Below are 26,034 nucleotides of genomic sequence, written 5' to 3' on the forward strand. Positions count from 1 at the left end.
GCATTTTAGTATAATGTTATAACTTATATTATAACTCGTCTACGTGGATATATTGAAGAATGTCATTTAAATTGTACTTAAATGAAGTGCTTTCATCAGAAGACAGAAAAAGTAGATGTTAAAAATATACTTAATTCCTCAACATATTCATTTTGGATCGCTAGTATTTCCAATCATTTTTTATGGTTTTATTTGTAGAAAGAAAAGTAGTTGTAGTAGATTGTGTCAGTGTTCCTCAACATTTTCTCATGAATCTTAATATTTATTTCTGTGTCAATTAAATGTAAAACTAAATTACTGTTTTGTTCACCACATTTAAAAACATCAATGACCGAATGTTTCCTACACTAATAATAGGTATGTTTTGTGTGCAAATTAGCACAAAGGGAAATCATGAGCATAGTTTAATTGTCGCATAACATGACCAGGGTGTGCATGCAGTGATTAATCAAATGCTGCTGATTAAGTGCAGTTTCCTTCATGCATGCATACATGGCTGCTACATGGCCGCTGCATGGCCGCTGCATGGCCGCTGCATGGCCGCTGCATGGCCGCTGCATGGCCGCTGGTAGTCTGGACAGCCGAGAGGCAGATTTGAGAGAAATATGTTCAGCAGCTCTGTGTACGTGGAAGGTAAGCCAGGTTTAAGATACCACAGCTCAATTCAAAGTAAAATGAAAAAAATACATACATATGGATTGGAGAACAAAAGGGAGAAGAGAGAGAAACACAGCGATTGGGGGGGAAATTTCATCACCCAGAGGGGAGATCGAGGAGAAGAACAAAGCTGTTCAGAAGGAGGGAAAGGGGATCTGAATTCGGGAAATACTGTGCTGTGATTCCTAGGAAGCCACAAGCATATTGTGACTAACACATAACAGCTGGCCTTTATAGCCCCATGAAGCACGTCTTTAAAGAGAGCAAGGGCCTCTCCTCTTTTCCATCCTCTTTCACTGGCACAGCTAGCGATGGAAACACCATCTCTGTCAGTCATACCATATGTAATCACATGTTTAAAACAGCATTTAATAACGTGCAAGAACTTTTCTATGTGTGCTACAGCAACATCTGTATCTTGGTTGCATATTCAGATGTTATTCTGTGTGATGTGTTTAAAAAATATATATATATATATGTATATATCCAATTTCCCATTGAGCTGCGCAAAAACAAGTGAGCAAAGGAACGAGTCAGGGAATGGAATAGACAATCTCACTTCAGTCATCATCCTTTACTTGGTCTTAAATTGAATTTCTGAGTGCTGAGTTGGCAGAACCTCAACAACACACCCCATCTGAAATAAGACCATCACAGACCATCACTTCCTCCGGCCTCACTCATGTCTCTTCTGTAGGCCATACACCCCACAGTTTGTGGTCCAGCCACATGTTACTTGCGACCAAACCCCCCATATGTACACACTGCCTCTAACCCAAACCTAGATCCAGCTACAAAGATCCCTTTGTTCAATCCCACTCAAGGAGAAAAGCAATGTGCACAACCCTTTAACAGTCGAATCCAGTGCACCCAACGGTGTTGGGCCAGGATGGGTAAGGGAGTTCAGTTCAGTTCAACATGTTTTTCCCATCTGGAAAGTGTTGCTCACACACAAGAACTCTGTTTCTCTCAAACATACTTGCATGGAACATTACAGCAAAGCAATTTAATGCTATCAGTGCTAATGGAGGATGTAGAGGGTGGAGTTTAACAAGCGTAGATTACCAACACTCCGATCTGATACTTTCCCTGAAGTTGTTACTGCCTAATGGCCACCATCAGATATGGCTGATGGGACAGAAGGCTTTACATGCGAGAGCAGGCTGGGCTGAAACTGAAGCAGCTCACGTGGAATGTACACACTTGGAGATTTTGGTTTGTTTATTTATCACAAAGTCATCACTGCATGCACGTTAACACTAACACGGAATGCAGCAAGAGGTTTTCATCTGAGTGATCGAGTGGCCGAGCTTTCTGCAGACGTCCTCACTGCCCAGATATCTGAGACGTTTCACACAAAGAAAGCTGAGCCTGGAAGTTTGTCTTTTGGTGGGTCTCTAAGCAGACTGGTGCGGTGAGGGCCAATGTTTGGACTGCCATTGTAGGGTTTGAGGTCACAAAATGGTCTGTCACGCTCAGTTGCGGCCCTTTCAGGTCTTACCTGTTCTTTCTCTTTGCTTTGGCTTTTCTTCAGTGGTGGCCTGCTGCTCCCACTCCAGGCCCGCTGGCTCCCAGTGGCCCCGCATAGGCCCCTTCTCCTCCTCGCTTGATGGGAGGTCAGCCTCAACCCCCTCTGAGTGCTGCACACAGAGACGTCTTTGTCAGCAGAGGAGCCCTCTCAAGGAGGAAGTGATGGTAAGATTATACCGAGTGCTCATGGTCACGTAACCACAACACATTATACCAAGGCCTTATTTTCCACTATTCCCTGCATATTTTTTCATCCCTTTCTCCATGACACACTGAGCAAGAATGCAAAGGAAATCGTTGAGGTCCAACTTCTGCCACAGAGCTTGGCTAACAACTGCTCAGACAGCCGTTTCAATCTATTCAAAATCTCAGCAGCACCGGAGTGGAGGTTAATGGAGGCAGTTTTTAGGCCTCGGCGGGGATGGAGAGAGATTCCAATCACTGTTGTGTGTTTTTTTTTAACCACTCTGCCAGGGAGGGAATTATTTATCAAGATAAACATGTTTCAAAGAAACCCATTTGATATTTTTGTGCTCTCTGACCTCTGTGTGTTTACAGATGTTGTGTCAAGTGTAATTTGTCCAAGTTCATGGATTGCAAACATTAGGCGTCATATTGTTCTCTTAGAACTGCATCTAAGGAGGCTGATCATAGTTATTCTATTTATGTCTGAGAATGACAGCTTCCTTCAACCAACCAGAAAACCCATTCCTTCAGTAGACTCTTTTGCGTTTTGTTGGCAGATAAAGGGAAGGAGGGAAGAATGAAAATTGTTTTGCGGGATGGCAGCAAGGCACCAGACCTGCAGGAGTTTGTTTATGGTCAGATGGTTTAATCACCACTACTGTGCTTCCTGTTCCCCTGAAACATCCACGATTACTCCTAAGCACTGGACAGAGACAAGAAATCCTTTCATCTTGACATTTTAGGTTTATGCTCAAATTACAGAGGTGACACAAAATAAACAATTTATGGAATGATATTGGCCAGAGATTATCTGGACGTCATGCTCAAAATACCTCTGTACCTGCTGTACATTCTCTTTTACTTTATGGTGTCATGCTTTCATGTAAACAGCCAGTAAACACACAGCGGGATGAACAACTTACCCACTGTTGATTGGGCATGGCCACGGAAGTAAGCACATCAGCCATGGCTCCCAACATCTGGTCAGTGCGTGCCTGATTCTTCTGCAGAGCCTTCATTTCTCCCCAGACGGAGAAGGAAACGGTCCTTAAATGACTCCCTGCCGCCGTGACCCTTTGGCTGTCGGTGTTCCCTTTGTCTCGTGTCCTCCTTGCTTCTGCTCCCTCAGCTCCAGTCTCACGGCACACCGTTCCACAGTCTGGAGCCGAGCCGCCGCAGCCCGCCTCGTCCGGAGTCTGACACACAGGGAACCTCATGCATGTGAATAATTGATCTCGGAAGAAGGAGGCATGTTTCCGTCTGGACAGGAGCCCCCAGAGCTCTTTCCTCTTCAGCCGTCTCCCAACTCACCAAAGTCAGACACAGGTAAGCCCGAACGGAGGTGTCTCGAACTCGAGCTTATCCCAAAGAAAACATCCACCTCGTGCGCTAAATAGAAGCTTACCCTGTCAATTCAGTTTTTGGGGGGGTTTTCTCGGGCCTTCTTCAGCTGAATAAACTTTCCTCCTCAATGTCCTCGCTCTGAATCAGGAGTCCAGACAGCGTTGAAGAATTACTCAGCGGGGTTGGTCAACTCCTGTCCTTCCGTCTGACTGCTGGAACAGTGAGCCATTACTACCAAACGGAGCACATCATCCACCCTGAAATCCTCCTTTCTTGTTCTTCATTGGCTACAGAGGATCACCACCCCCCCCTTTCCAAAACCTCTGCTCCTTCACTCATTCTTTCTCGTCTTTCACTTTTTCCTCCCTGACCTAACTTTCTTCCCCGATCTCAAGCCATCTCAATCTGTTCTACGGCTCTCTCTCTCTCTTTCAGGCTGTCGTTGAACTGTCCCGGCACCCCGCATCTTTGCCCAAGTCTCAGGCAGTGACACATGGATTGTGTGAACTCTTGAGCAGCAGGGCAGCCCCAAATAAGGTATAAATACACAGTCCATGACGTTCAACTTTTTAAGAGACTGTCACCAATTGCACACAGACACAAACACACACACAGACACACATATGGCACAACATCTTTAACAGCTCAAGTACTTATGAATCATTTCAGTAGTAATTGTATGTGGCTACTTGAAACATAACTTAATTTAATAAATACATTTTACAAGTAAGGAACATATGGATTATAGTATTCACATGCACACTATGACTGAACAGTTAAGAACAATATAACCAAAAGGAAAAGCAGTGAAGACAGACTAAGTTCAGGGATTTCCTTTATTTAAAAATCCAGGCTGCCATGTAACTGTAAATAAATATCTGGTTGCATTTCATGAGCTGTCTCCCTTCAGACATAACAGACTGTACAAATAGGGTATCAAATTAAGGCCAGCCATGCCTGGAATTTGCAGGTGTATACTGGGAACCCCCCCCAGGGAAGCAACTGGGGATAATCAGTGCATGAGGGTGTACATCATGGACGAGGAGCTGCTAAAAAACGGGCTTACCTGCAGCCATGTTGGGGACGGGATGAAAAACCATAAAGTCGTAAAGATACAAAACAATTATTTCCAATGTTACCTAATCCGAGTTTGTGGATGTTTACACTGCTGGGTTCAAGTTGAACCCAATGCGAAAATAATTAACACATAATATGAGGGTTTAGAAAACATGGTTGCTAAAAATATGCTATAATATTTACCATGTTACCGTCTTAGCATTTTACATTAGCTAATCAGCACTAGACACAAAGTAGAGATATGGCTGTCAGGAACGGCGTCCTTAGCTTTGCACAAATTAAATCATTTGACTAATTGCAATTTTCGCTTGATGACGCCAGATGAAAAGTCATGTGATCACCAAAGACATTCAAATTTGTCCTAGGGTGAACATTAATCCGTCAAAAATACTCATTCTCCCACTACGGACCACGAATGCTGAGAAAAAAATCCAATTTTTTAAGAAACTACCAGTTACAAGTGTGAGGTTATACAAATCAAATAAATAATATAACAATAATAATGAATCATTTGAAGTCATGACCGTTGCAAGAAGGAAATAAATGTTTTATACCTGGAGAAACATACAAAATCTAGATAAGTTTGCAGAAAATCATTCATGGTAAAACCATATTGGTTTTTTCATCACATAAACTTTCCGATACAGTTGAGTACTTTCAGATTGCAGACAGTCCAAAATGCTGGTGCAGGAATATATTTAGACAACCTCAGTCTCAGCATTTTAAAGTTCCCATGAATCCCAGTGCAGCCTGCGATCCTCATGCAGTCCGATCTTGGTGCCTTCATTTAAATCTTGCTTTAAATATTCAGTATTTTCTCCCCTTTGATTGGGGGTTTCTTCTCATTTAAAGGACACATTTAAAGCCAAGTAAAGACATCTCTCGTGAATACTTCAGATGAAATGCATCTCCACTGAATACATAGCAAGTTTTTTTGCGCTGTCAGTCAAACAGAGGCCTGCAAACACTCACAGAAGAAAAAACATCCAGGAGTCATCCATTTTCAAATAACACACCTGAAGCAATCAGAAATCAACACCTGTTTAGTATGATGAAACATCTAAAAGAATTTTAAGTTTGTTTGCACAGTTCACATAAACTTTTAAAAAATCAAATTTTCTTTAACTGGCAACATTTTGGAAAACATTGTCTAAATTGGAGGAAAACTGTCAGTAAATGAATAAATGCAAACGAGACAAAGCATAAACACATGCAAAGTCATACATATATATATTATATAAATAAATATCCAGAAATATTCCCCTTGGCAGAGTTTCGTTAATCCATCTTTAATCTGAAATAGAACACACCCATAAATCCGAAATATAAGATAGAATGTGTAAAAGTCACCCTGGACTCCATGAATGTGTTATTTGGGGCTTCTAGAAGATTTGCCACCATACAAATTATCACAAGAAAATCTTTAAATGTAAATAAAGTCCAAAACACTGATATCAACAATAAATCCCCTTTAATCAGTTAAAACGGAACGTTAATTATAACGTTAATTATTATTATTATTTATTTCATTATTTGTACTCTATTACTGTCACTCTCTGATGTGATGTCATGGAATCCTCTGTTGACAATGTGTTATTAACTAGGTTTTTGCACCCTCTGTCTTTCAGGTCATTATGCTCATTCTCATGTCTTGTTTTGTGTGCAATCCAATATTATGTTTTTTTTTTATGTTTCATACTATACCAAATAAAGAGGTGTGTTGTTTTCTAACTGTGTTAAATTGACTCTTCCTCCAGGGACATAGGTTCTTCTGTGTTTTTGACTCACCTCTGTTTGAGTGATGAGCTCAATGCATTCGGGTGTGTTTGGGTGTGTGCAGTGGAGGGAAGCAGGTAAATCCTTTTCATCCAAAATGTCAGGGAGAGATGACTTTGCATGCCTAAGTAAAGTTCCACAATATTCACAGCCATTAGCAAAAGGGTCATGTGGAGTGAGGAGACTTTCTATAAAACAATGCAACTAAAGGTGAAGCCCACAAACCCATTCCCTGTTATCTCACTATATCTAATGATGACATGTAATGCCACAAAAATGTTGCCATAAAAACCTATTTATGGAAAATCACACAGAATCTCCTTCTTGTCTTACATAAACAAAATTAACTCTGTTTCCTCCCGCCTCCTCCCATTCATCTGATCCCTTTAGGCTTTTAAACACTTTAGAGCAAGTACAGCATGAGGGGGTTCCGTCTTTTAACCAAATAGCCAGAAATAATACAGCAGATGCTCACAGAGTCTGAGTGAAGTGCTGGTAAGACTGGTCTTGAGGAGACTGCCAACAGACTAATATTAGCAGAGCACATGGCCGTCTTTAGAATCACTCACTAAGCTGGCTAAACTTGGTTGATTGCTTCCCAAGCCTCTTTCCAAGTTCTATTGCTCTACCACTGACCTCTGCTGGGTACTTTGGTGTCTGGGGAGAAGTTGGACATCCTTTTGCAGTGATGAGTGAACGACTCTGTTTGGAATTTGCAGGATAGGAGGAAAATAACTCGTGCCTTAAAAGGAATGTGTTATAATATCCAGACCGGGGGGAACGAGAACAAAATGTTCCTTAACTCTTACTCGTACAGATTGGTGGTTGTTTGCACAAAATCGGTGTGATTTTGAGATAAACAGAAAATGCTGCTGTTGAAGTGTGGCAACATGTGTGGTGCTGCCCTCGTCTGGTGGAGCTCATTGGATCGTTCTTCTTTATCTAACAGGATGAAGGAAAAAACACACACTACACACTACTCCACCCTGTTGTGCCAAACAGACATCCCTTTCCTCTACATTTATCAACAAAATGTCTGTTTTGTCTTTTGGGAAGCAATAACTCCTCACCCCAAAGCATGCCCTTTTCTTCCACTTCCTTAGTTTCATATCAAGACCACCTCTACCTCTGCTATGTCTATAACCTCTTTTGTGTAATGGATCAGCTTATTGTGATGCTATGGGTCTGATCTGGTGGATGAAAGCCAAAGAAGCCTAATAAGTAATTGAATAGATTTAGTGGGATTATGTGGTTGGAGGTGTGTCCACTTTAGAGGGTTGGCATTAACAGTCTGTTAACTCTTTAGTGCAGATCAGCATCTACAGTTCCCCGGATCAAAAAGCTTTTGAATGAGTCACAGTAACTTTTCTCCGTCAAGGCGAGCTTCTACGATGATGGACATCTGATATTGAAATAGTTCACGTTAACAGTCCGTGAAATGTGTGCTTTCTTAATGCCATGTTCCCTCTCGGAGTGCACTGTGCAACATGCCAACAAGACGTACAGGAACATCGCACTACCCACTTTGATCAAAAGAGGACAGTGTATCCCACAAACAGAGAGGACTCTTTTCAGAAGGCAGGCAATGTGCACATTCTATTTAAATGCACCTTTTAATGCCACCTGATTGATTCTGTGATGCCATGAATCAACCGATATTCTTGCGCACCCATGGGACGCGACCATCAAAACCAAAGCAAAAAGCTTGAACCAATGTGAAACTAGTGAGACGGTCAACTCATCTGGTTTCTTATGATTTGATATATATCATTCTATACATCAAAGGGTTAAGAAAAACATCGGATAAAAAACAGCATGAGATGGAACATATTTTTTTCATATATCAGTTTGTTTGTAATGACTGAAGCATGCAGACTTTGCTAATCAGTTGTTTTAAACTTTGCTTGTGTGTACAATGAGCTGTGTTTGAACGTAGGCTGCAGCATTGGTTTGCACACATCACAAAATGTCCATGTGTTTCCATGGATGTCTGTGTGTGTGTCACCCCTTTAATGGGAATAATTACTAGTAAGGCCCCCTGGCTTAAAGTAACAGCACAGCTTTTTTTTGTCCCAGCAAATGGATTTCTATGGAAAACCTGGGCCAAGAGGCTGCAGACATGCAGACACACTGAAATTATTTAGGCAGGGGGTCCTCGGCTGCAGATTTAGAACCTCTAGCCTCCATGCTTCAGTCACAGCCCTGTTTTGGACACTTAACGGAGGTTTTCTCTGACACAACAGGCGGGCAGCGGAGAGCCGTGGATGGACAGATTCAAAGAGAGAAATGAGGAGAGAGATGAGAGGGAAGCAAAAAAAAAAGTGCGCTGACTAGCTCAACAGACTGTCAGGGGAGCAAAGTTGGCTGTTTCTTTCTCTTAATCCTTAAATCTTCTGTAATCGGGATGAGGCGGAGAGAGCATGTTAGGACAGCAGAGACTATGTTGGGACCTGGCCGGATTGCAGGCTGACGAGGCATCCTAACTGGCCAGCGGGAGCGATGGAGGGAGGGGGACGGCGTCCAGCTGGAGACCGTTTGGAAACGTAAACTTTCCAGTTTCCAACAAGAGTCAACGAGAAGAAGGGAAGTGCAATTAATGAGGATGGTTAAACCACAGGGAGCCATTTAAAAAGAAAAGAAAGAGAAGAGGACTCATCCAAGGATTGTTTTAAGGTGAGAATGAGCGTTTACTATTTGCTCATAGATATTTTTTATTTTGCTTGGGCACAAATTGTTAGATTTTCCCTCCCCAGATCATATTTAGGATCCAGAGGAAGACGCTTGATCAGATTACAGAGTGCTTCTCGGTGTAGGGCACAATGCCACAGCTGACACAGGAGCATTCTATAGTGGCACAGGAAGGGAGAGAAGAATGTGTGTGATTGTAATCTTCATTCTTCAGGTGAAACGGGACCATGTGTTTGTGGGATTAAAGGAGTTAAGCAGTTCTATCCGGCATTCAGAGAGAGTTCACCCAAAATGCGCTATTAATTACATGATATATTAGTAATGTGTTGCAAAACTGCGCCTGTTCAATCTGTGTTAATTTGCGGCTACTTTGGATAAAGTGTGTGTGTGTGTGTCAAGACAGCTTGAAGACTGAGACCCTCAATCCCTCACTGGAGAGCCACCAAGCTCTTTCTCAGGCTCAAAACATTAGGAGTGACTAAGTCCATCCCATCTGAGCCTTGAGAAAAATTACCTCACAGGTTTCCGAGCATCCTCTATACAAACATAACATTGGTATTTTATTGATATAAGAACCACTGGATAGCAAGAAGTACACTTCTTCTGTGACTCGATGACAGATGCTGTCACTCGCCCCCCCCCCCATTGCTTCCAGCGCCATATGGCCTTTCTCAGCCCAGTACCCACCCCCCCGATGCCCTCATTTACATGACTTTCACAGACCAATATATGTATAATGAATGTGATTTGGCAAGAAGCATGTTGCACAGTCAGCTTACACCTCTTGTAACTTAGACTTATGGATCAGCGGCTCAAACGACAGGGCAGAGTTTGAGGTGAAGCGTCTCCTCTTTGAATCACGCCACGTCACGCACAAGTCCCCCACATGTCATCAGATCCATTCAATACGTTCACTTCAAAATCTGCCAATGTATGCTGTCACTTTTGGATTCATTCTTGCATTAGGTGCTTGCTTTGAGAGACGGAATCATCCTGTCCTCGATGGCACTGAGAACAACGCCTTTTGACCAGTAATACTTTGCAGTCACCAACACTTTTCATATGAGGATGAGCACACCTTCTTGAATTATTCCTTTTTTTTCCCTTTTTTTTCTTTTGATATCTCACGCACATTTTCTTTTCGGTTCGTAATTTTGTAAAAGATTTTAATATTTCACAGTTTGCCTCTTCATGCAGAGTGAGATTAATTCATTTATATTATTCATTACGTTTATTGTTTATTTTCTATTGCTTGAATATATTTCAGATATTTATATCAGCGAGCAAAGCATTTGTTCATTTCCACAACTATCAATGTTCTCCTGTTCAAGATGTAGATGGTGAGCAGCCGACCCGACAACTGGGTGTGAACCCAGGCCGAAGGGTGACCGATGGCCTCTGCAAGGTATGACCCCCACCTGGGCGAGGGCCCGTCTGACGACTCGGAGATCCTCCTGGATGATTCTGACTCGGGGAGTTTGCTCTCTGACGACTCGGTGCTTCCTGACTATGAAAGGGATGAAAAGCACACGGAGCCGGCTAAAACGTTGTACGAGGCCTGCGCCAGGAATGAGCCCGCCTCCCTGCGCAGGATCATGGAGAGAGGGGTTACTAAAGAAGAGGCCAATGACCTGGACATCAATGGCAGGGTGAGTTCCCTTACATTTCCCTTTACTTTGAAAACATTTCTAATAACGAAAAGGGTTTCATTTCATTGTTATGAAGGTGCATTTATTTCTATTCTTGTTCCCTCTCAGAATGGACTGATGTTGGCTGTGTGCAAGGGATTCATAGACATTGTCACCCTGCTGCACGTGTGTCCATTAATAGACATCAACCACCAGGACAATGATGGCAACACGGCCCTCATGATTGCCGCTCAGGCAGGTAGGTCCCATGACATTTGCACCCCATAACCTCAACATCCACTCTGGATTCATCGACATACCATTTTGACATAATGTTGATTTTCTTTCGCAGGTTATGTCACTATTTTAAACTACATCCTTAACTTCTACTCTGGTGTGGATACGGAAGTCAGAGATCCCCGTGGCTTCACAGCTCTCATAAAGGCAGGCCTACAGAGCCGAGAGGAGTGTGTATCCGCCCTGCTAATGCATGGTAAGTTCATGTTACACAAGACCCCCCCCCTATAAACTCTGGAAGAGGAACATCTGGTGCTTGTGTCCACACACGGACAATAGATCTATTCAGGAGCAGTAAGTCCAGGTTCTTACATTGGTGCAGACCAACGATTGTGTTCAATTCATAACTGGACAGAAAAATGCATATGTATACTCAAAGGTAAATTATGTCAGAGACAGTTCCTTTTACAGAGCAGAGCCATGTGTAAAATAGAAATGTGTGTCTGGCACTCTTGGTTATGTTTCATATTCTTTGAAATAAGCAAATGTTTCTCCAATAATAAAACAACGTAATAGTAGTATAGAGTGGCCTGGTTTTAGTAAACATTTTTCACCGGCACGGATCCGTATCCTGTCCCACCATGCTGTGAAGTGCCCTGGTTCCCTTTTTGGAAGGGTTACGCTGTACAATCTATCACAACGAACCGTGCTCCAAAAGTGACCACATGGTGGGGTCATTTCACTGAAGGAGCAATTGATTCCCACCCGTCACTCGGCATCCATGGTTATTGGGCTTTTTTTCATTTTCTCCCGCTTTTTCATGCACAGGTGCAGATATGAATGCGATGGATCTGGTCCATGGGAGAGGTCTAAAGGACTGGGTCCTTAGGACAGGAGGCTTTGACACCCTTCACAGAATCCGCCGCCTGCAGGCTCAGTCTGTCGCTGAGCAGTTCTGTGACAGCTACATTCCAGAGTGGCCTGAGCTGAGGCAACTGGTGGCAAAGGCCACAGCCGTCAAAACGACCGGTCAAAAGCTGAGAGAGTGCATTAAAGACAGTCTTTCGTTCAGCTTCCCGCACGACCCCCAAGACAATGGGGTCTTGGACCATATGGTGCGGATGACCACGGGCATCCACAGCCCCCTGATAGCCACCGGTTGCCGGCCACTCTGCCCCTCGAGCCCTCCGGAGATTGGCAAGCCGCGGTTTTCCGTCCCCGAACTGCTTGAAAAGCACAGCAGCATCAGGTTGGAGGAGAACGTTGTGTCCCACAGTAAAGGTTGCATCACCACCTCGTTTTCCCAGGCGGACGTGTCGGCAACCTCTGTGTCTCTGACCTCGTGCTGCCAGGACTCGGAGCGCAGCGAAAGCATGGCCCCGGGAGGCATCAGGAGCTTCATTCCCTGCAGCGCGGCCCACAGGAACAGCGTCTTCCCCTCAGGATGTATTCCCAAGATTGAAATAACCAAATCTGGGGAGCCAACTCCAAAGAAGGAGAAAAAGAAGAAAAGGCAGAAGGGTTACCTGGAGCCTCCAATCTGGAAGTACAAAGAGGCTAAGGAGGAGAAAAAGAGAGAGAAGAAGAAGCAGGAAAAAGAACAGGGTTCCAAACGTTCAACAGGCCAAAATTGAAGCATTAATGCATGAGGAACGGGCAAATGGGAGAAACTAGGAGGAAATGGCAAAACCATTATGCAATTAACAATTGATGAATTTGAACTGAAAATAGTGAACCAAATATTCTCTGGTTTTGGAGACATACTCCATAACTGTTTCCTTGACTATTTGTAAATTAACTGCTAAGACCTGCAATGACAAATTCGTTTTGAAGAACCCATATGTGAGTATTTTACAAATCGGGGGTTTTCTGACTGACGGTGTTTAACTGCACGACGACCAAAACAAATAGCATATACTTTTCGTGCAGTTCACTGGAGCAATGGCCTTAAGCGAGTTCAAGACACCTACAAACTATGTGCTTTGCTCGGCTACGCCGCGGCCTCCAAGGGACAGTGGTTGCTTGAATAGGAATATCTGTTAAGATTCATGAAGCATGGTTCTTTTTTGTCTGCGCAACAAGAAATGTTTCAGGAAACAGGAAAGGAATAACAGCTATAATACATTGTCTGATTGACAATGTCTCAACAGCTCCCTCAGCAGACAACATATGCTTGTGTGTTTCATACAATCCCTCAAAGATGAACACCAAGCTATTTTACATTTTATATAAAGGCATTTTGAGATTTAGTCAACACTCTTCAATCTTCTTCAATCTTGCAACAGATAGATTTAACCGGATGCCTTTTATTATTCCTCTCTAAAAATAACTATAATACTCTGAACTGTAAGGCTGGGGCATGAGAATGAAGTTAGCAGATGCAGAGAAATTAGATGGTAACTACTCACTGGTATTTAAATAATCCAAAGTACAATGAGTGATTGGCTTTAAATTGGACGTCATTATGTCAGATTCTTTTTACACCAATTGCAGAGCTCACACATTCAGGGATACCTTTGCATGTGTATGTATGAATGTATAAATGTATGTACTATTTGTACATAATGCCACTCAGGAAAAGTGTTGTGATACGTCGGGCATTATACTAAATGAAATAAAATCTGTTGAGGTGTGAGAATCTCTTTTGGGGTTCAGCTTTCTTTTGGGCATTAAAGAATATTCTGTGTATAGATATTTGTAATTGATCAAATGCAAAACCAGCTAAATATTAAATATTTAGAATTGTAAGATTTTTTTTACAAAAAGTGACAGCATCATTTCTTAGGTAATTTATTTTGAATTGGAAACAAGGGACAACAAAGTTGAGTTTTGTGTTGAGTGTGAGTTTTTATGAAAACTTGGAATTGTTGAATTGGTTTTGTCTACACATTATTGTATATTAGTGTGGTCACAGAACACAATTCATATTTCTTGTACAGTAACTGAAAGCAGCGTTTTAAGATTGTCACTGAAACATTTCCTCATTTGATGATATCGATTTATTTTATTTGCAGGCAAGAAATTCCTAATTTCCTCAACAGGCATGTGTGTGATGGATCTTGTCTGGCACGTAACCTTGGTAACCCTCTCCCAAAGTTACTTTGAGCTTCTTAAGGAAGCCTGTGCTCTTTGGAGTAGCCTGAGATGGCTTTTGAACTCTTATTTATAATCTTTTAATCCAATTCACACTTAAGTAGCTTTTATTTGCTGTAACATGAAATCAAAATAGCTACTTTGATGCGCTCAGAAATTTAGCATTGAAAATACAGCATTGAATTATTTCTTTGTAAACCTTACATTTCCTGTTTTGAAGTTCTTCACTTCATCATAAAGCTAACAAGTTCAAAATGTTGTCATTATTTCAGTTATTCTGGGTAACTTCCTCTTCTCGGGAGGGACACAGTGACTCGAGGTCAACTCTAAAATAAAACCTCTCTCGACTTCAATGAAGAAACGCATTATACTTTTAACCCTTCTATGAGGACAAAGACTGTAAACTCATAACCTGGTTAGAACACACATGCTGGACCAGAATGTACAAATCCTGACCTGTGAGAATGTGAAGCACAAACACCAGCTGTGTGTCAGTTAACGCAATGACTTGACGTTTAACAAACTGGAAGCTGAGCAAGTCTTCCCTTTACCAGTGAAAAACTCACAGAATGAAAAGATGTCTGCTCACATTTGTTATTCAATAAATATAGACTTTTAGAAAAAACAATTCCCAAAAAAAGGGAACAAGACACACTGTCTTGGCTGGTTGACTTACAAAGATTGAGAGAAAGTGCTGATTAAAAAAAAGAACAAAGATTTGCCCTTTGACAGCTGATGTGAGACCTTCCAGCTGTTTCTTAAGTCATGAGCCAAAAACTGAAAGATTACAGAGCCTGAGAACAAGGGTGTGATTTGTATGACATATATGAAGGCATCTATCTCAGGCTGTGCAGAATGAAGTGTTATTAGACAGCCGGGTCAGTCTGGCATCTAATAGACTAATGCATTTGCCATTAAGAGACACTTTGACAGCCACAATTGTAATAACAGAACTGCACTCGAACATCATTGAAATATCCTCCATTTAATTGCAAGGAAAGGGAATTTATTTAGACAAATAAAAATCTTCCTAAAGTCAAACTCAGAAATCTGTTTTGCTTGTTATTACTTAGAATGGATGTTTTTAACTTTAATGTACAGGGTCACGTGCAGAGTTTGACATTAAGGCTGTTCTCATAGTTGTCTTATTTAAGGGAGAAAGTTCTTGCATCTCAGTTCAACGCTCGTATGTATGAGCATGACTTAATAACTCTTTTAATAACACTATAACTCTGCTGGGAGAACATTTGTGGGCAATTAGAGAAATGTGGAAAGTTCCGACTCCCTGGGAATGAACTGTTTCATTGAGTCAGGAGACAGTTGAAGCAGCTGAAGCAGCTATAATAGATGTTTTTGCAATAACGATGTACCACATGACAGCTTTGGAAACACTGGCAAATGTCGGTTGTGATCGAGCTGCATTGAAATCCGCAGCACTGTTCTCCAGTGAGGTCATGAGCCTGAAGGAGACATCTCTGGACTTTTAGAACCACCAAGGAGGAGATGGCGAGGAGCTCCCCTCGGGCTTCACTGTTTCACTGCTCTATTGCACAGCTTCTCTGCTCTCACAAATACTTTTCACAAGCAAATGAGTGATATGAAAGTCATGTATCTATCTTGACAGCACTATGGATAAAAATGGAGGATTTGCAAACTGCAAAAGAGTGCCTCCTGTTTTTTGAACACAGACGTGTTATTATGGTGGAGTCTGAGGCACATTCCTTTCAGTGCAGTGCAGACAGCAGTCCACAGGGGAAAGAGGAAAATGAGAGGTTCAGCAACAGGAAAACCGCTCTGAGAACACATTCCAGGCAGAGCGGACCCTGTGCGGGACAATACAGGGTGGGACTAAACGCTGTATACTGCTGAAACATCTGTAATCTAGCCTTTAGATCGAGACCGGAGACAACGACTAAAAGCGTTTCTCACCGAGGTCCTGCAGAGACACTTCCACTCCGAGGTCTTTAAAGGCGGAAGCCGTCTGCTTCCAAAGCGACGACGTTAATCAGCGCAGATTTGGATTTGAGATAGCTGGCTCGCGGGTCCCTAACAGCGCCTTTTATCGCTGCTTTCCACAAGTACAGGCAGCACCGTTTCTTCTTCTTTTTAGGGTTGAACAAGTGGGGCTGTTTTTTTTTTATTTTACTTTTGAAACACTAAGGAAAAAACTTCGGGCGAACTCTCCCGCCCCCCCCCCCCCCCCCAGAGGATGTGAACATCTGCAATTGACCCGCTGAGACGAAGTACAGACGAAGTACAACGATTCACTTCCACTCGGAGCCGTTCGTGTCTTAAACGCGTCTTCCACGTTCGACTTGAAGTACCTTGTACCACTAAACTCCCACGGAGGGAGGGAAACTTCCAGCTAGCTGTGACATGGGAGACGCGGGACGTTTATTGGTTCTGTCCGCTTAAAGAGAGTAAACCACAGGTAGGCTATATGTCTGTGTGTGTGTATGTGTGTGTGGTTGTGTGTTTGATGCTGTGAGGCGGTTTGGTAACTAGCTTAATAAGATGTAAACACAGTTAACGGTGGATGCTATGTCACGCTGTTCACTTCACTCCACGTGTTTACAGATGTGAACGAACAGGTGTCAAAAGGTGGCGTACCTGACCTGAGGATAAACTCACAGCAGGCTCGTGAAGGCATCACCCTCGACGTCATTTATGTTAAAAGAATAGGGTGGCAACACTTCGTAGTTATTGACCTTTGTGGGGGTAGTTTTCTTCTTACACCTGCTCTCAATTTCTTACTTTACATGTCATTTTATCCAACGCGACCTACATTGAATTGTAACCCAAGGCCTAATTTTTACCTAGAAAGCGATTAGGGGCACATGGAGCAGCCGGGATTCGAACCACCAACCTTGCGGCTCCCAGCGCATCCCATCACTCCACCGCCACCATCGCCCCAATTCAATCAATTATTTGCTAAATTCCAACTTTACAAAATGTATCTCATTGCACCAATAGTCATATGTATTACTAATAAACCAATCAATCAAAAAAGTAGATACAAATTAGCAATATTAGCTTATTGCAGATGTTGTATTGCTGTCTAAATACAAAAAGACACATCATTCAGAAATTCAAAATAGTTTTGCCATTCAATTTAAAGGTGTCCACAAGAGAGCACTAACAGTTATATATTAACCATAGAAAATCATGTCACATATCTGTCTCTTTTTTAAGTTTATGTGTTTATGTCATTTTCATTTATTTTGTTCACCATAATAAATCTGTGCCGTTTACCTTATGTGAGACATCAGGTCTGATCCACCCACCTCATAATTTAGAAAAAGACTATAAGTATGCAAGGAGCTGAGCGATGAAACCGCGCACACCTTAATATTTGATGGACTGACATCAAACGTGTGGCAATATCCGGGAGGCTGCTTCGCTGGCAGGAGATTTAAACTTGGGCCAATCACGGATAATAGCAACTCAAATTTAGTCAGCTGAAGCCGAAGCGTCCCCGGAGCGGGCTGTGTGTTATTCTCCTGGATGTGACATGGGTAACATTAGCACGATAACTTGCAGGAATTGTCAAGATAACGTTAGCTGGCTAACTTGACAGACGCTAAATCCGCTGTGCTGGGATTGTAATGCTGCATAGTGGTTAATTATTTCATGACGCAAATTAGTCACAAACGGTTGACCCATGTAAGATGCAGATTTCTACCATTTTCCAAATTCAAACACACGTTTTTTCTCGTGTCCAGAACCGTCGCATGTGCTGCAGGATTTCAACTGAATCAGAGCTGCATTTTTGGTCATTGAATAAGATGTGTGTAACTCATTCTCACCTTCCTTCCGTTGTGTGCACAGTGTGTCTGAGGACTATGCTTCCATTTTATTCCATAGCTACGCATGTGAGAGCTTGCAGAGAGGCACTGAGCCTTAAAGCTCACCAGTCCTGGCTTTGTCTGTGAAATGAAGACACATTCGGGCCGTTTGATGTCGTCTCGCTGTACAAAACACATCATACAAGCTGTTACAGTACCCGGGGGTTGAAGTAACTTTCCAGAGTTAAAGGAATTGGAAGGAATGAGGGCCATTTTAGGGCCTTTTGGATGCTGCTACGCAAGGCCGTGCCCCCCCCCCCCCCCCCCCCCTCCCTCATCCACCACAAACCACACCGTGTCATCCAGATGGAATGAGAGATCTGCTTCCCAGAGCTAAAGCTGTGTAGATGAGAGGAAGAGATGACAATGGATCTTTTCCCCTGGGGTCAGGAGGGTGTAACGTCCAACCGAAGGGAGACAAACAGGAGAGAGGAAGTGTGCTGGAATCTAAAGTCAGGCTGCCCACGATGGAGGACGTGATAACAGCTCTCTCCTAAGTCGGGATGGTGAAAGTGATAGCTAGAGTGAGTAAGGCACAGTCATGCCTCTCCATTAGGAATAAGCGTAGGTTTAGGTTATTCTTGCAGCGGGGCTGACATTTAGGCTTTATCATATAGTCTGTGCTTCTTTTCTCGTTTCTTTTGAATATGGCTTGTGGTTTTTAGTCAGCCAGAGCACTCCGCACACTAGTTTCCCATCTGTTGAGTTGCAGCTTCAGCGCAAACCCACGCAGAAGGGAAGTCTAAAGATAGCTTCGCAGACATTTCTGTCATTTCCCTTGTCAAATGGGAGAGATTTCTCATTTGATTTGAAAACTTTGATGGGAAACATCTTTTCATGTTCTAAACCATCATCTATGAGTATGCATTAGATGCATTTTAAATACATAAGGTAGGCATAATTGGAATAGAAACCGTGTTTCCCTTAGGTTTACAACTTCAGAGGGGGGGGGGGGGGATTTGATGCAACGGCCGACGGGGGGATGGGTGCCGTGCAAAACATATCGATATAAAAAGAAGACACAGCGAGCCTCTCGTCTGTCAGAAGCGACCGCGCATGCATGGGAACCTTTCTGTAATTCTCTCAATAGCAAAGTCATCTGGCGGGCCGCCCAGACTCTGGCGGCGGCGCCCCCCAGTTTTAATGGGATGGGAAATAATAAGCAGTCACAGAGTGACAGATCAGTAAAAAAGTCACATTACAGATATTCATGATGAACACATGGTTTCTCCTCAGTGACACTCGGCACCAATGAAATCACGAAGGTAGCGTGATGGCATCCTGTAGATGCATCAAAACTAAAGGATATCCGTAGTATTGTGACGCTGACATGTGCTAGTTCCTCTGCCAGATGTTTGGAGGTCAAAGGTTATTCGCTGTGTGTGAAGTAGGATTTCCAGGAGAGTGCTGCAGTCCTGATCACCTGTAGTTAGCAATCTCAAACGTAACAGTCTGTTTTACTATTCATTTATTTCATATGGCCGAACAGTTGACATGGGTGAACCTATTTGTCTGGCCCTCAAAGTTCATTCTAATTCAGTGTATTTCTCAATATGTAAGCTGCTGTTTGTTTACAACAAAACTACACCTGTAAAGCGCTGTAGCCTCTTCTTCTTTTGGCCATCATTTGAGCATAATGTTCTCCTCCCTTTCCTGGTGATAGGAATACTGTTGCCAAAAAATGACAAATAATTGTGTCTATACGTAAGTTGTGCACTTAACATTAAAAAGCAAGAGGCTTTTCAGGAAGCATGTCTTAATTTATGATCTTTCATAAATAGCACCATAGGCAGCAATAAAACAATGTGGGATCTGCCACAGCGCATGTTCACTTTGTGTAACGCGCTGAGCTACCTGGGAGCCAGGCCACCGACTACGGGCTGCTTCAGCGGTCAGAGGTCGCGTGGGACGGCCCTCCAGCTTGCGTGACCAGCACTGCGGCACAAAACAATGAGCCTCGCCGGCCTGCCGGGCGGGGCCCGCTCAATGGCAGGAAGCGTGGCCATCAATATTTACTTTGAGAGCCGGTTAGTGGAGGAGTCGACCGGCCTGGAGCCTGAGCAGCACAGCGCCACACGCAGTCTCGGCACACAGACACAAACATTATGTGTACAGGCCCCCCCGACTGTTGTTTTTGACCTCATGGCTTCCTCTGCCAAAGAGTCCGGTCTTCAAACACTGCCTGACCCTTCATGGACACTTTTAAGTTACACTCACTGGATTCCAATCACAGAGCAGTGAAAAGGTCAGGCCCCTATTTTGCATTTGGCCCCCAGATGAAACTTCTAGTTTCTCATTTAACCATGTTATTAATTATTTGATTCCTTTACAGAGATGGGAAGCCCTGCGCTGCTCACAGGGGTGCTTGTGGTGGCGTGTCTGGGGATCTCTGCTGTCTATGCAGGTGAGTTAATGTCAGATGTAGAAAGTCAGAAATGAATCAAGTGACTATTACATGGAGGGTATGCAGCTCGAAGTGTTTTGTCTCTCACTTCTCACAAATCTTTCAGCGGAAAACAAAAAGTGTCCGTTTGAGGTTGACAAGCTCAGCCACCACCTCACACTACCTTTCCTGCGTGAAATGTAGATTTAAAAAAAAAAGAGCGGCTGGCGAAGACAGTAGAATATCAGCTTGCGTCATAGTGAGCCAAAACCACAACTCAAAGGCTCAGGAATGTGTTTTTTGGGGTACTCAAGTAGTTCAGCCTTATGGTGGTGGAAAGCGTTTTATGTCATTTTAACAATTCTGAACAAATAGTTTATATTAAGAATTGGTTATGAGCGGTTCCTCACTTTTCCATCTTTTCCGCAAAGTTTTGTCTTAGAAAGATTAGATAATGCCTCTGCTTCATGTCTTTGTGCCTTCTCACTGTATGCATGAAAGGGGTTTAAAAAGTACCATGATCGCAATAAAAATAAAAAATCCCACCTCTTCCTTTTTTATCACAAACGTTTACCTTCTAATGTTCCGACTCCCCCAAATACCCCTTCCTGGTTAACGGCACAGCCTTTTGTGGTCTATATGATGTCTTGTGGCTGCCAGGAAATCCATTATGATTATTTCCATTAACAACAGGGTTTACCCATGAGGAGGCCACATCTAAGATAGTTCCATTAGTAATCTTTGACTAATGTGGTGTGATGTGCGTTTGGCCTCTATCAACCCATGCTGTGTGTACTTCCTTGTGCTTAAGACTCTGGAGACGATGGGAAGCTGCTGTGCACATGTGAGAATAAAAAAGGCACGTGCGTGAACGGAACTTGCAGAGGCGACTTCTGCTTCTACACCTGGGTGCGCGGCCACGAGGAGAGGGGCTGTTTTTCCTCATCCAATTACAGAGAGCAGTGCTACACCTCCTTCAAGAGCTTCTTCGTCCATTGCTGCAAAGAGAATCAGTGCAACGCCTTCACCACACCTCCTCCAGACATAAGTCAGTATCAACGCTTTCATTAATCTGTGGAACTGAGCCTCTTAAGGGCCATTCAATCCTCTCAGTCGCACAGTTCATAGCACGTCTTCAGCGCTTTGTTTGATAGTAACTGGTTCCCCCTTGTGGTCAGTTAGAGCAATGTGGCTTTCTGTGGCTCTTTAATGATGCCAGTTTTGTGTTTCCTTTCACGATAAAACATTACAAACTGCTCCTCCTTAATTTAACAATATTTTTTCAGCTTGTTCTTCAAACTTTAACATGCGCTAAAAATTTGCATCTGCTTCCAGATGGAGAGCCGACAAAGGCTCCAGAGCTCAGCCACCCAGAGCTGTGGATGGCGTTGTCTTTGCTGCTGTTGATCTTCACTGCCAGCCTGTGTGGCCTGGCGCTTTTCCTGCGCTTCCGACGCTCACATAGAAAACTGACGAACGTCGAGGAGCGCGACGTCACCATGCTCAAGGTCCCTAACAGAGACGAGCCCACCTACGGCGTGAGAGACATTTGACGTTTGACACAAGACACGAAACCAAATCAAAATAAGTTCCCCGTTTTTGAATTGCGTGTCTCTGTCTCAGGAAATCTTCGATGAGTTTTGCACGTCGGGGAGTGGGACAGGGCTGCCCTATCTGGTCCAAAGGACTATGGCCAGACAGATCTCACTTGTCCAGTGTGTCGGTCAGTCTCCTTCCTCACCACCGCTGCTCTACATTATACTGTTTTGTTTATTACTTGGCTGAAAATGTACTTGGCACTCGGTTTGCAGGTAAAGGCAGGTATGGGGAGGTGTGGAGGGGAACTTGGATGGGGGAGAGTGTGGCCGTCAAGATATTTTCCTCCAGGGACGAGCAGTCCTGGTTCAGAGAGACAGAGATCTACAATACTGTACAGCTGCGACACGACAACATACTGGGTAAGGCAGCAGCTAAACCATTCGTGCAAAGAAAAGTTTTTTTTTTTTAAAGCATCAACCCAAAGGCCGATTTTTAAAAAGGAATCTCGTGTTTCTGTCTTTAGGTTTCATAGCCTCCGACATGACATCCAAGAATTCCAGCACCCAGCTGTGGCTTGTCACCCACTTTCATGAGCTGGGTTCCCTCTACGACTTCCTGCAGTACAGCAGCTTGGAGCCCGAGAGCTGCCTGAAGATGTGCGTGTCCGTGGCCTGCGGGCTGGTCCACCTTCACACTGAGATCGTTAGCTCCCAGGAAAAGCCGGCCATCGCCCACCGAGATCTGAAAAGCAGAAACATCCTCGTCAAGCGGAACGGGCAGTGCTGCATCGCTGACCTGGGTGAGCGCTGTGCGAAAGCAGCTAAATCACAATGAATCCTTTGGACCTGCAGTTGTCCGTTTACAGCTTCTGCTGACAGTTATGATGAATTATATAAAAACAAAACAGATTTCGATAGTTTTGTAATTCACTGTTAATTTAAGGGTTGCATGTGTTGGTCAGGTCTGGCTGTGATACACTCCCAGTCACATGACTACCTGGATGTGGGCAACAATCCTCGTGTGGGGACCAAGCGCTACATGGCTCCTGAGGTGCTGGATGAGACTATCCGTATGGACGTCTTTGAGTCCTACAAGCAGACTGACATCTGGGCCTTGGGCCTGGTCTTCTGGGAGATTATCCGCAGGACCGTCGTTAATGGTAAGGAGGCCACGGACAAATGAGACCATTGTGCCAACCATCATTTCAGCTTCTACATTTTGAATCTACAGTCATGGCAACAGGTTTGACGCAATCTACATTGTATGTCTTCACATTGGGTTCGGTATTAATGAATGGGACAGAGCAGGATAAAAGTCTATGCAATAATAGTGTATTATTATTTAATTTGTTGTGGTCAAAACCGGCATAATTTGGGCATTTATTTAGGAATTTAGTGACATTTTAGTGGTTTTACATATTTGTCTGACCCTCCACTCAAAAACAGGACATTTCAGAACGATTCGGAACTTACAGTCACATTAATTTATCTATTATATTATTATTATATGTATTGGGCGAAGCAGGAGCTGAGTGGTTGAGGCGCATACCACATTGGCGCAAAAGTCCAGAGCATTCTATTTTTGTTAAATAAAGACATTTCCCAAATACTCAAATGGTTTAAAAAAATAAAAAATGAAAAGCTGCTGCATTACCCGTCAGACACATCATATTGAAATGGATTTTCTCTGCCATTTCTATCTGACTCTGTATACATAAGAGGCAGTCCGTCCCGTGTCTCTCATCACTCCAGTGTTTTCCTGGTCTGTGTCCGTCTCTACTATCCCCTCTTGTGATTAGCACTGCAGTAATTATAAACACACTTATCTGGTGTCAGCACTGTGTTGTACATAGTCCAGATGCAAGCACACAGCCATGTTCAAATGGCCGCGCACACACAGGCACTGACGTACTTTGTCCAGATGAGTAGAAATTCATAACATGACTCTCACACGCACACACACACACACACAAACACACTCAGCAGGCCTGGCAGATCCCTGTGTATTCACCAGGGAATGGATATCTTTCCCTTGTCTCTTGTTTAGTCAAACATACTTTACAAAACTCCCCCAACAAACTATCGCAATCTTCCAACTGTGCGATTTCAAGCCTTGTAAGTAAAGGAATGTATGTTCAGATTATTTTTAAGGAGTTAAATCAAAGGTATATCAGTTATTTACTCATGCGGTTGATAATAGGTTACAGTGTTATTATAGCCACCACAGTACCACAGCCAAGAGACTTCTTGTATGCAAGTGCAGAAGAAACGACACTGAATCTTTGTCTCTCCTTTGAACGGTTTCAGGGATCGTTGAAGAGTACCGCCCTCCCTTCTTTGACCTGGTGCCCGTAGATCCAAGCTTTGAGGAGATGAAGAAGGTGGTGTGTGTGGACCAGCAGAGGCCCAGTATCCACAACAGGCTCCATTCTCATCCTGTAAGCCATCTGATAACACACACTCGAGTCAAGTGCAATTATATTTTCCAGGGCTACTATGATCCCCCGTTCAGCCAGATGAACAGGCATGCTACAAAGAGCAACGGAATTGACACCTGTTGACATATAGTTTACAGTACAGACTTTGCAGGATACACGATAGCACCGCCACACATGTTCTATTCTACTAGGAGGGCCAGATGTTATATTACATTTGTTTGTTTGTCCAGATTCTTTCAGCCATTGTGAAAACCATGAAGGAGTGTTGGTACGAGAGCCCACCAGCCCGCCTCACTGCCTTGCGGGTGAGGAAGACGCTCTCCAAATTGGACCACGAGAGTGACTTCAACCTCGACAAACTCAAGCAGGACATCTAGGCCAAAGCACCGGGAGGAGACGGGGACAAAAGACTGAAAACGCCAAAAGGGATTATGCACTAAAAGCACAGCAAAGTGCTTTCATTAGCATATCATTAGCATGTTTTGAGCTGGGGACTCTCGCAGTCACTGCGTTGTATGAAAACCACATGACTTTGAGCAATAGCATCGAGACTGGCTCCCAAGGATACTTTTTTTGGGTGGCCTTGTTTTTATCGGCCAAATATCTTTTGCCTCAGACCGAAAGGCCCCAAAGACCTTTAAAAAAACCCAAATGTATGTATATTTATATTATTTCTTATGTTCAGTGAAAGGACATTTCCAAAGCAGGATAATTAACACCAAACTATTCATGGGCTGTTCTACACACACAGGATTTTACTCATTGTTGTCCAAAACCCTATTGGCCATGATGCAATGGCACAATTACATCATTTAATAGAGAAGAGGAAGAGAACATCATCGCGGACTTTCTCTGAAATTGCACAATGAGTATTCCCAAAGTTATAAAAGACATGGAGGTCTGGCCAGGGAGGTTGCCATGAAAAGAGAAGCACATTATCTGTTGCATCAGCATATTTAACTTGTATAAAATAAACATTTATTATCTGCACACAGGCACATTGAGCTTTTTAAATGTAAATATTCTGATGCTGTTGTCTTATTTGATTTTATTGTAAATATATTTTGAAATGACTATTATTGTGTACAATCAGAAAATTAGACACATTTTATATAGTTCACCAACATTTTCATGGTATTTTTTATACATTTGTGTAGGCCAATAATGTACCCTCACTATTACCATGGTCAGCAAAGGACCTCACAGACATTTTACACTGAGGTTAGCAACTCTCTCATTGACCAGTAGAGGTCAACAGATAACAGACAAACAAATGTCGAGTACAGTCACGCTCTTATTTTGGTGGATTTACTGCTTTGCTTTTTCATACTTTTTTAAACAAACAATATTAGATCACAGCACTAAATAATAATTAAGAGTTTTCAATGCCAGGGGATTATTTTATTCTGCTTATATATATTATCATGTTTGAACAGCCGTAATAGCCTGTGTGTCCTTCCATGAAATGTCATTAAGATAAGATAAAGAGACCATCGTTAATCTTAGTCACGCGAGCCTAAATACAGGGATGCTTCACCAGAACATATAATTATATTCATGTAAGGCAAGCCTGACTGAATGGGACTTCATGAATAAACTTTTAATAACATTTTA

The 26,034-nt window shown here is 43.0% G+C and overlaps 3 protein-coding genes across 6 annotated transcripts in view; 2 read left to right on the plus strand and 1 right to left on the minus strand.

Annotated features, from left to right (window-relative positions):
• Positions 1-3,813, minus strand: part of arhgef25a (Rho guanine nucleotide exchange factor (GEF) 25a) — a 33,456-nt gene extending 29,643 nt beyond the window's left edge. For both annotated transcript variants that reach the window (XM_062564571.1, XM_062564570.1), the window contains exons 1-2: positions 3,297-3,813; positions 2,159-2,297 (exon numbers count right to left, since the gene is read on the minus strand). In XM_062564571.1, the coding sequence (XP_062420555.1) occupies positions 2,159-2,297; positions 3,297-3,590 (433 nt within the window). In that variant the 5' untranslated portion in view covers positions 3,591-3,813. The remainder of the gene's footprint in view (positions 1-2,158; positions 2,298-3,296) is intronic.
• ankrd33aa (ankyrin repeat domain 33Aa) lies at positions 3,570-13,734 on the plus strand. 3 transcript variants are annotated; one of them, XM_062564585.1, is made up of 6 exons: positions 3,570-3,699; positions 4,153-4,254; positions 10,590-10,907; positions 11,016-11,145; positions 11,239-11,379; positions 11,952-13,734. In XM_062564585.1, exons 3-6 carry the CDS (start codon positions 10,650-10,652, stop codon positions 12,755-12,757), a joined length of 1,335 nt encoding a protein of 444 aa, XP_062420569.1. In that variant the 5' UTR covers positions 3,570-3,699; positions 4,153-4,254; positions 10,590-10,649; the 3' UTR covers positions 12,758-13,734. The 3 variants fall into 3 exon arrangements, with proteins under 3 accessions (XP_062420569.1, XP_062420571.1, XP_062420572.1); XM_062564587.1 differs by lacking the exon at positions 3,570-3,699 and having other exon boundaries at positions 3,828-4,254; XM_062564588.1 differs by lacking the exons at positions 3,570-3,699; positions 4,153-4,254 and adding an exon at positions 8,681-9,243.
• A 2,243-nt stretch (positions 13,735-15,977) lies between these two features.
• On the plus strand, positions 15,978-26,034 carry acvrl1 (activin A receptor like type 1). Its single transcript, XM_037457544.2, has 10 exons — positions 15,978-16,647; positions 20,394-20,465; positions 21,256-21,492; positions 21,780-21,982; positions 22,068-22,167; positions 22,256-22,402; positions 22,507-22,782; positions 22,945-23,142; positions 24,290-24,420; positions 24,651-26,034. Exons 2-10 carry the CDS (start codon positions 20,396-20,398, stop codon positions 24,795-24,797), a joined length of 1,509 nt encoding a protein of 502 aa, XP_037313441.2. The 5' UTR covers positions 15,978-16,647; positions 20,394-20,395; the 3' UTR covers positions 24,798-26,034.

The sequence above is a fragment of the Pungitius pungitius genome, chromosome 1 (genome assembly GCF_949316345.1).
Source record: "Pungitius pungitius chromosome 1, fPunPun2.1, whole genome shotgun sequence".
Classification (NCBI taxonomy): Eukaryota; Metazoa; Chordata; class Actinopteri; order Perciformes; family Gasterosteidae; genus Pungitius; species Pungitius pungitius.

What these genes read in the sequence shown, in the direction of transcription:
- acvrl1 (XM_037457544.2), top strand. Translation starts at nt 20,396, where the DNA reads ATGGGAAGCCCTGCGCTGCTCACAGGGGTGCTTGTGGTGGCGTGTCTG. An exon ending in CACACCTCCTCCAGACATAA is followed by an intron (nt 21,493 to 21,779) that starts GTCAGTATCAAC and finishes ATCTGCTTCCAG; the next exon opens with ATGGAGAGCCGACAAAGGCT. An exon ending in ACAGGCTCCATTCTCATCCT is followed by an intron (nt 24,421 to 24,650) that starts GTAAGCCATCTG and finishes TTGTTTGTCCAG; the next exon opens with ATTCTTTCAGCCATTGTGAA.
- ankrd33aa (XM_062564585.1), top strand. Translation starts at nt 10,650, where the DNA reads ATGGCCTCTGCAAGGTATGACCCCCACCTGGGCGAGGGCCCGTCTGAC. An exon ending in CATGATTGCCGCTCAGGCAG is followed by an intron (nt 11,146 to 11,238) that starts GTAGGTCCCATG and finishes TTTCTTTCGCAG; the next exon opens with GTTATGTCACTATTTTAAAC. An exon ending in ATCCGCCCTGCTAATGCATG is followed by an intron (nt 11,380 to 11,951) that starts GTAAGTTCATGT and finishes TTTCATGCACAG; the next exon opens with GTGCAGATATGAATGCGATG.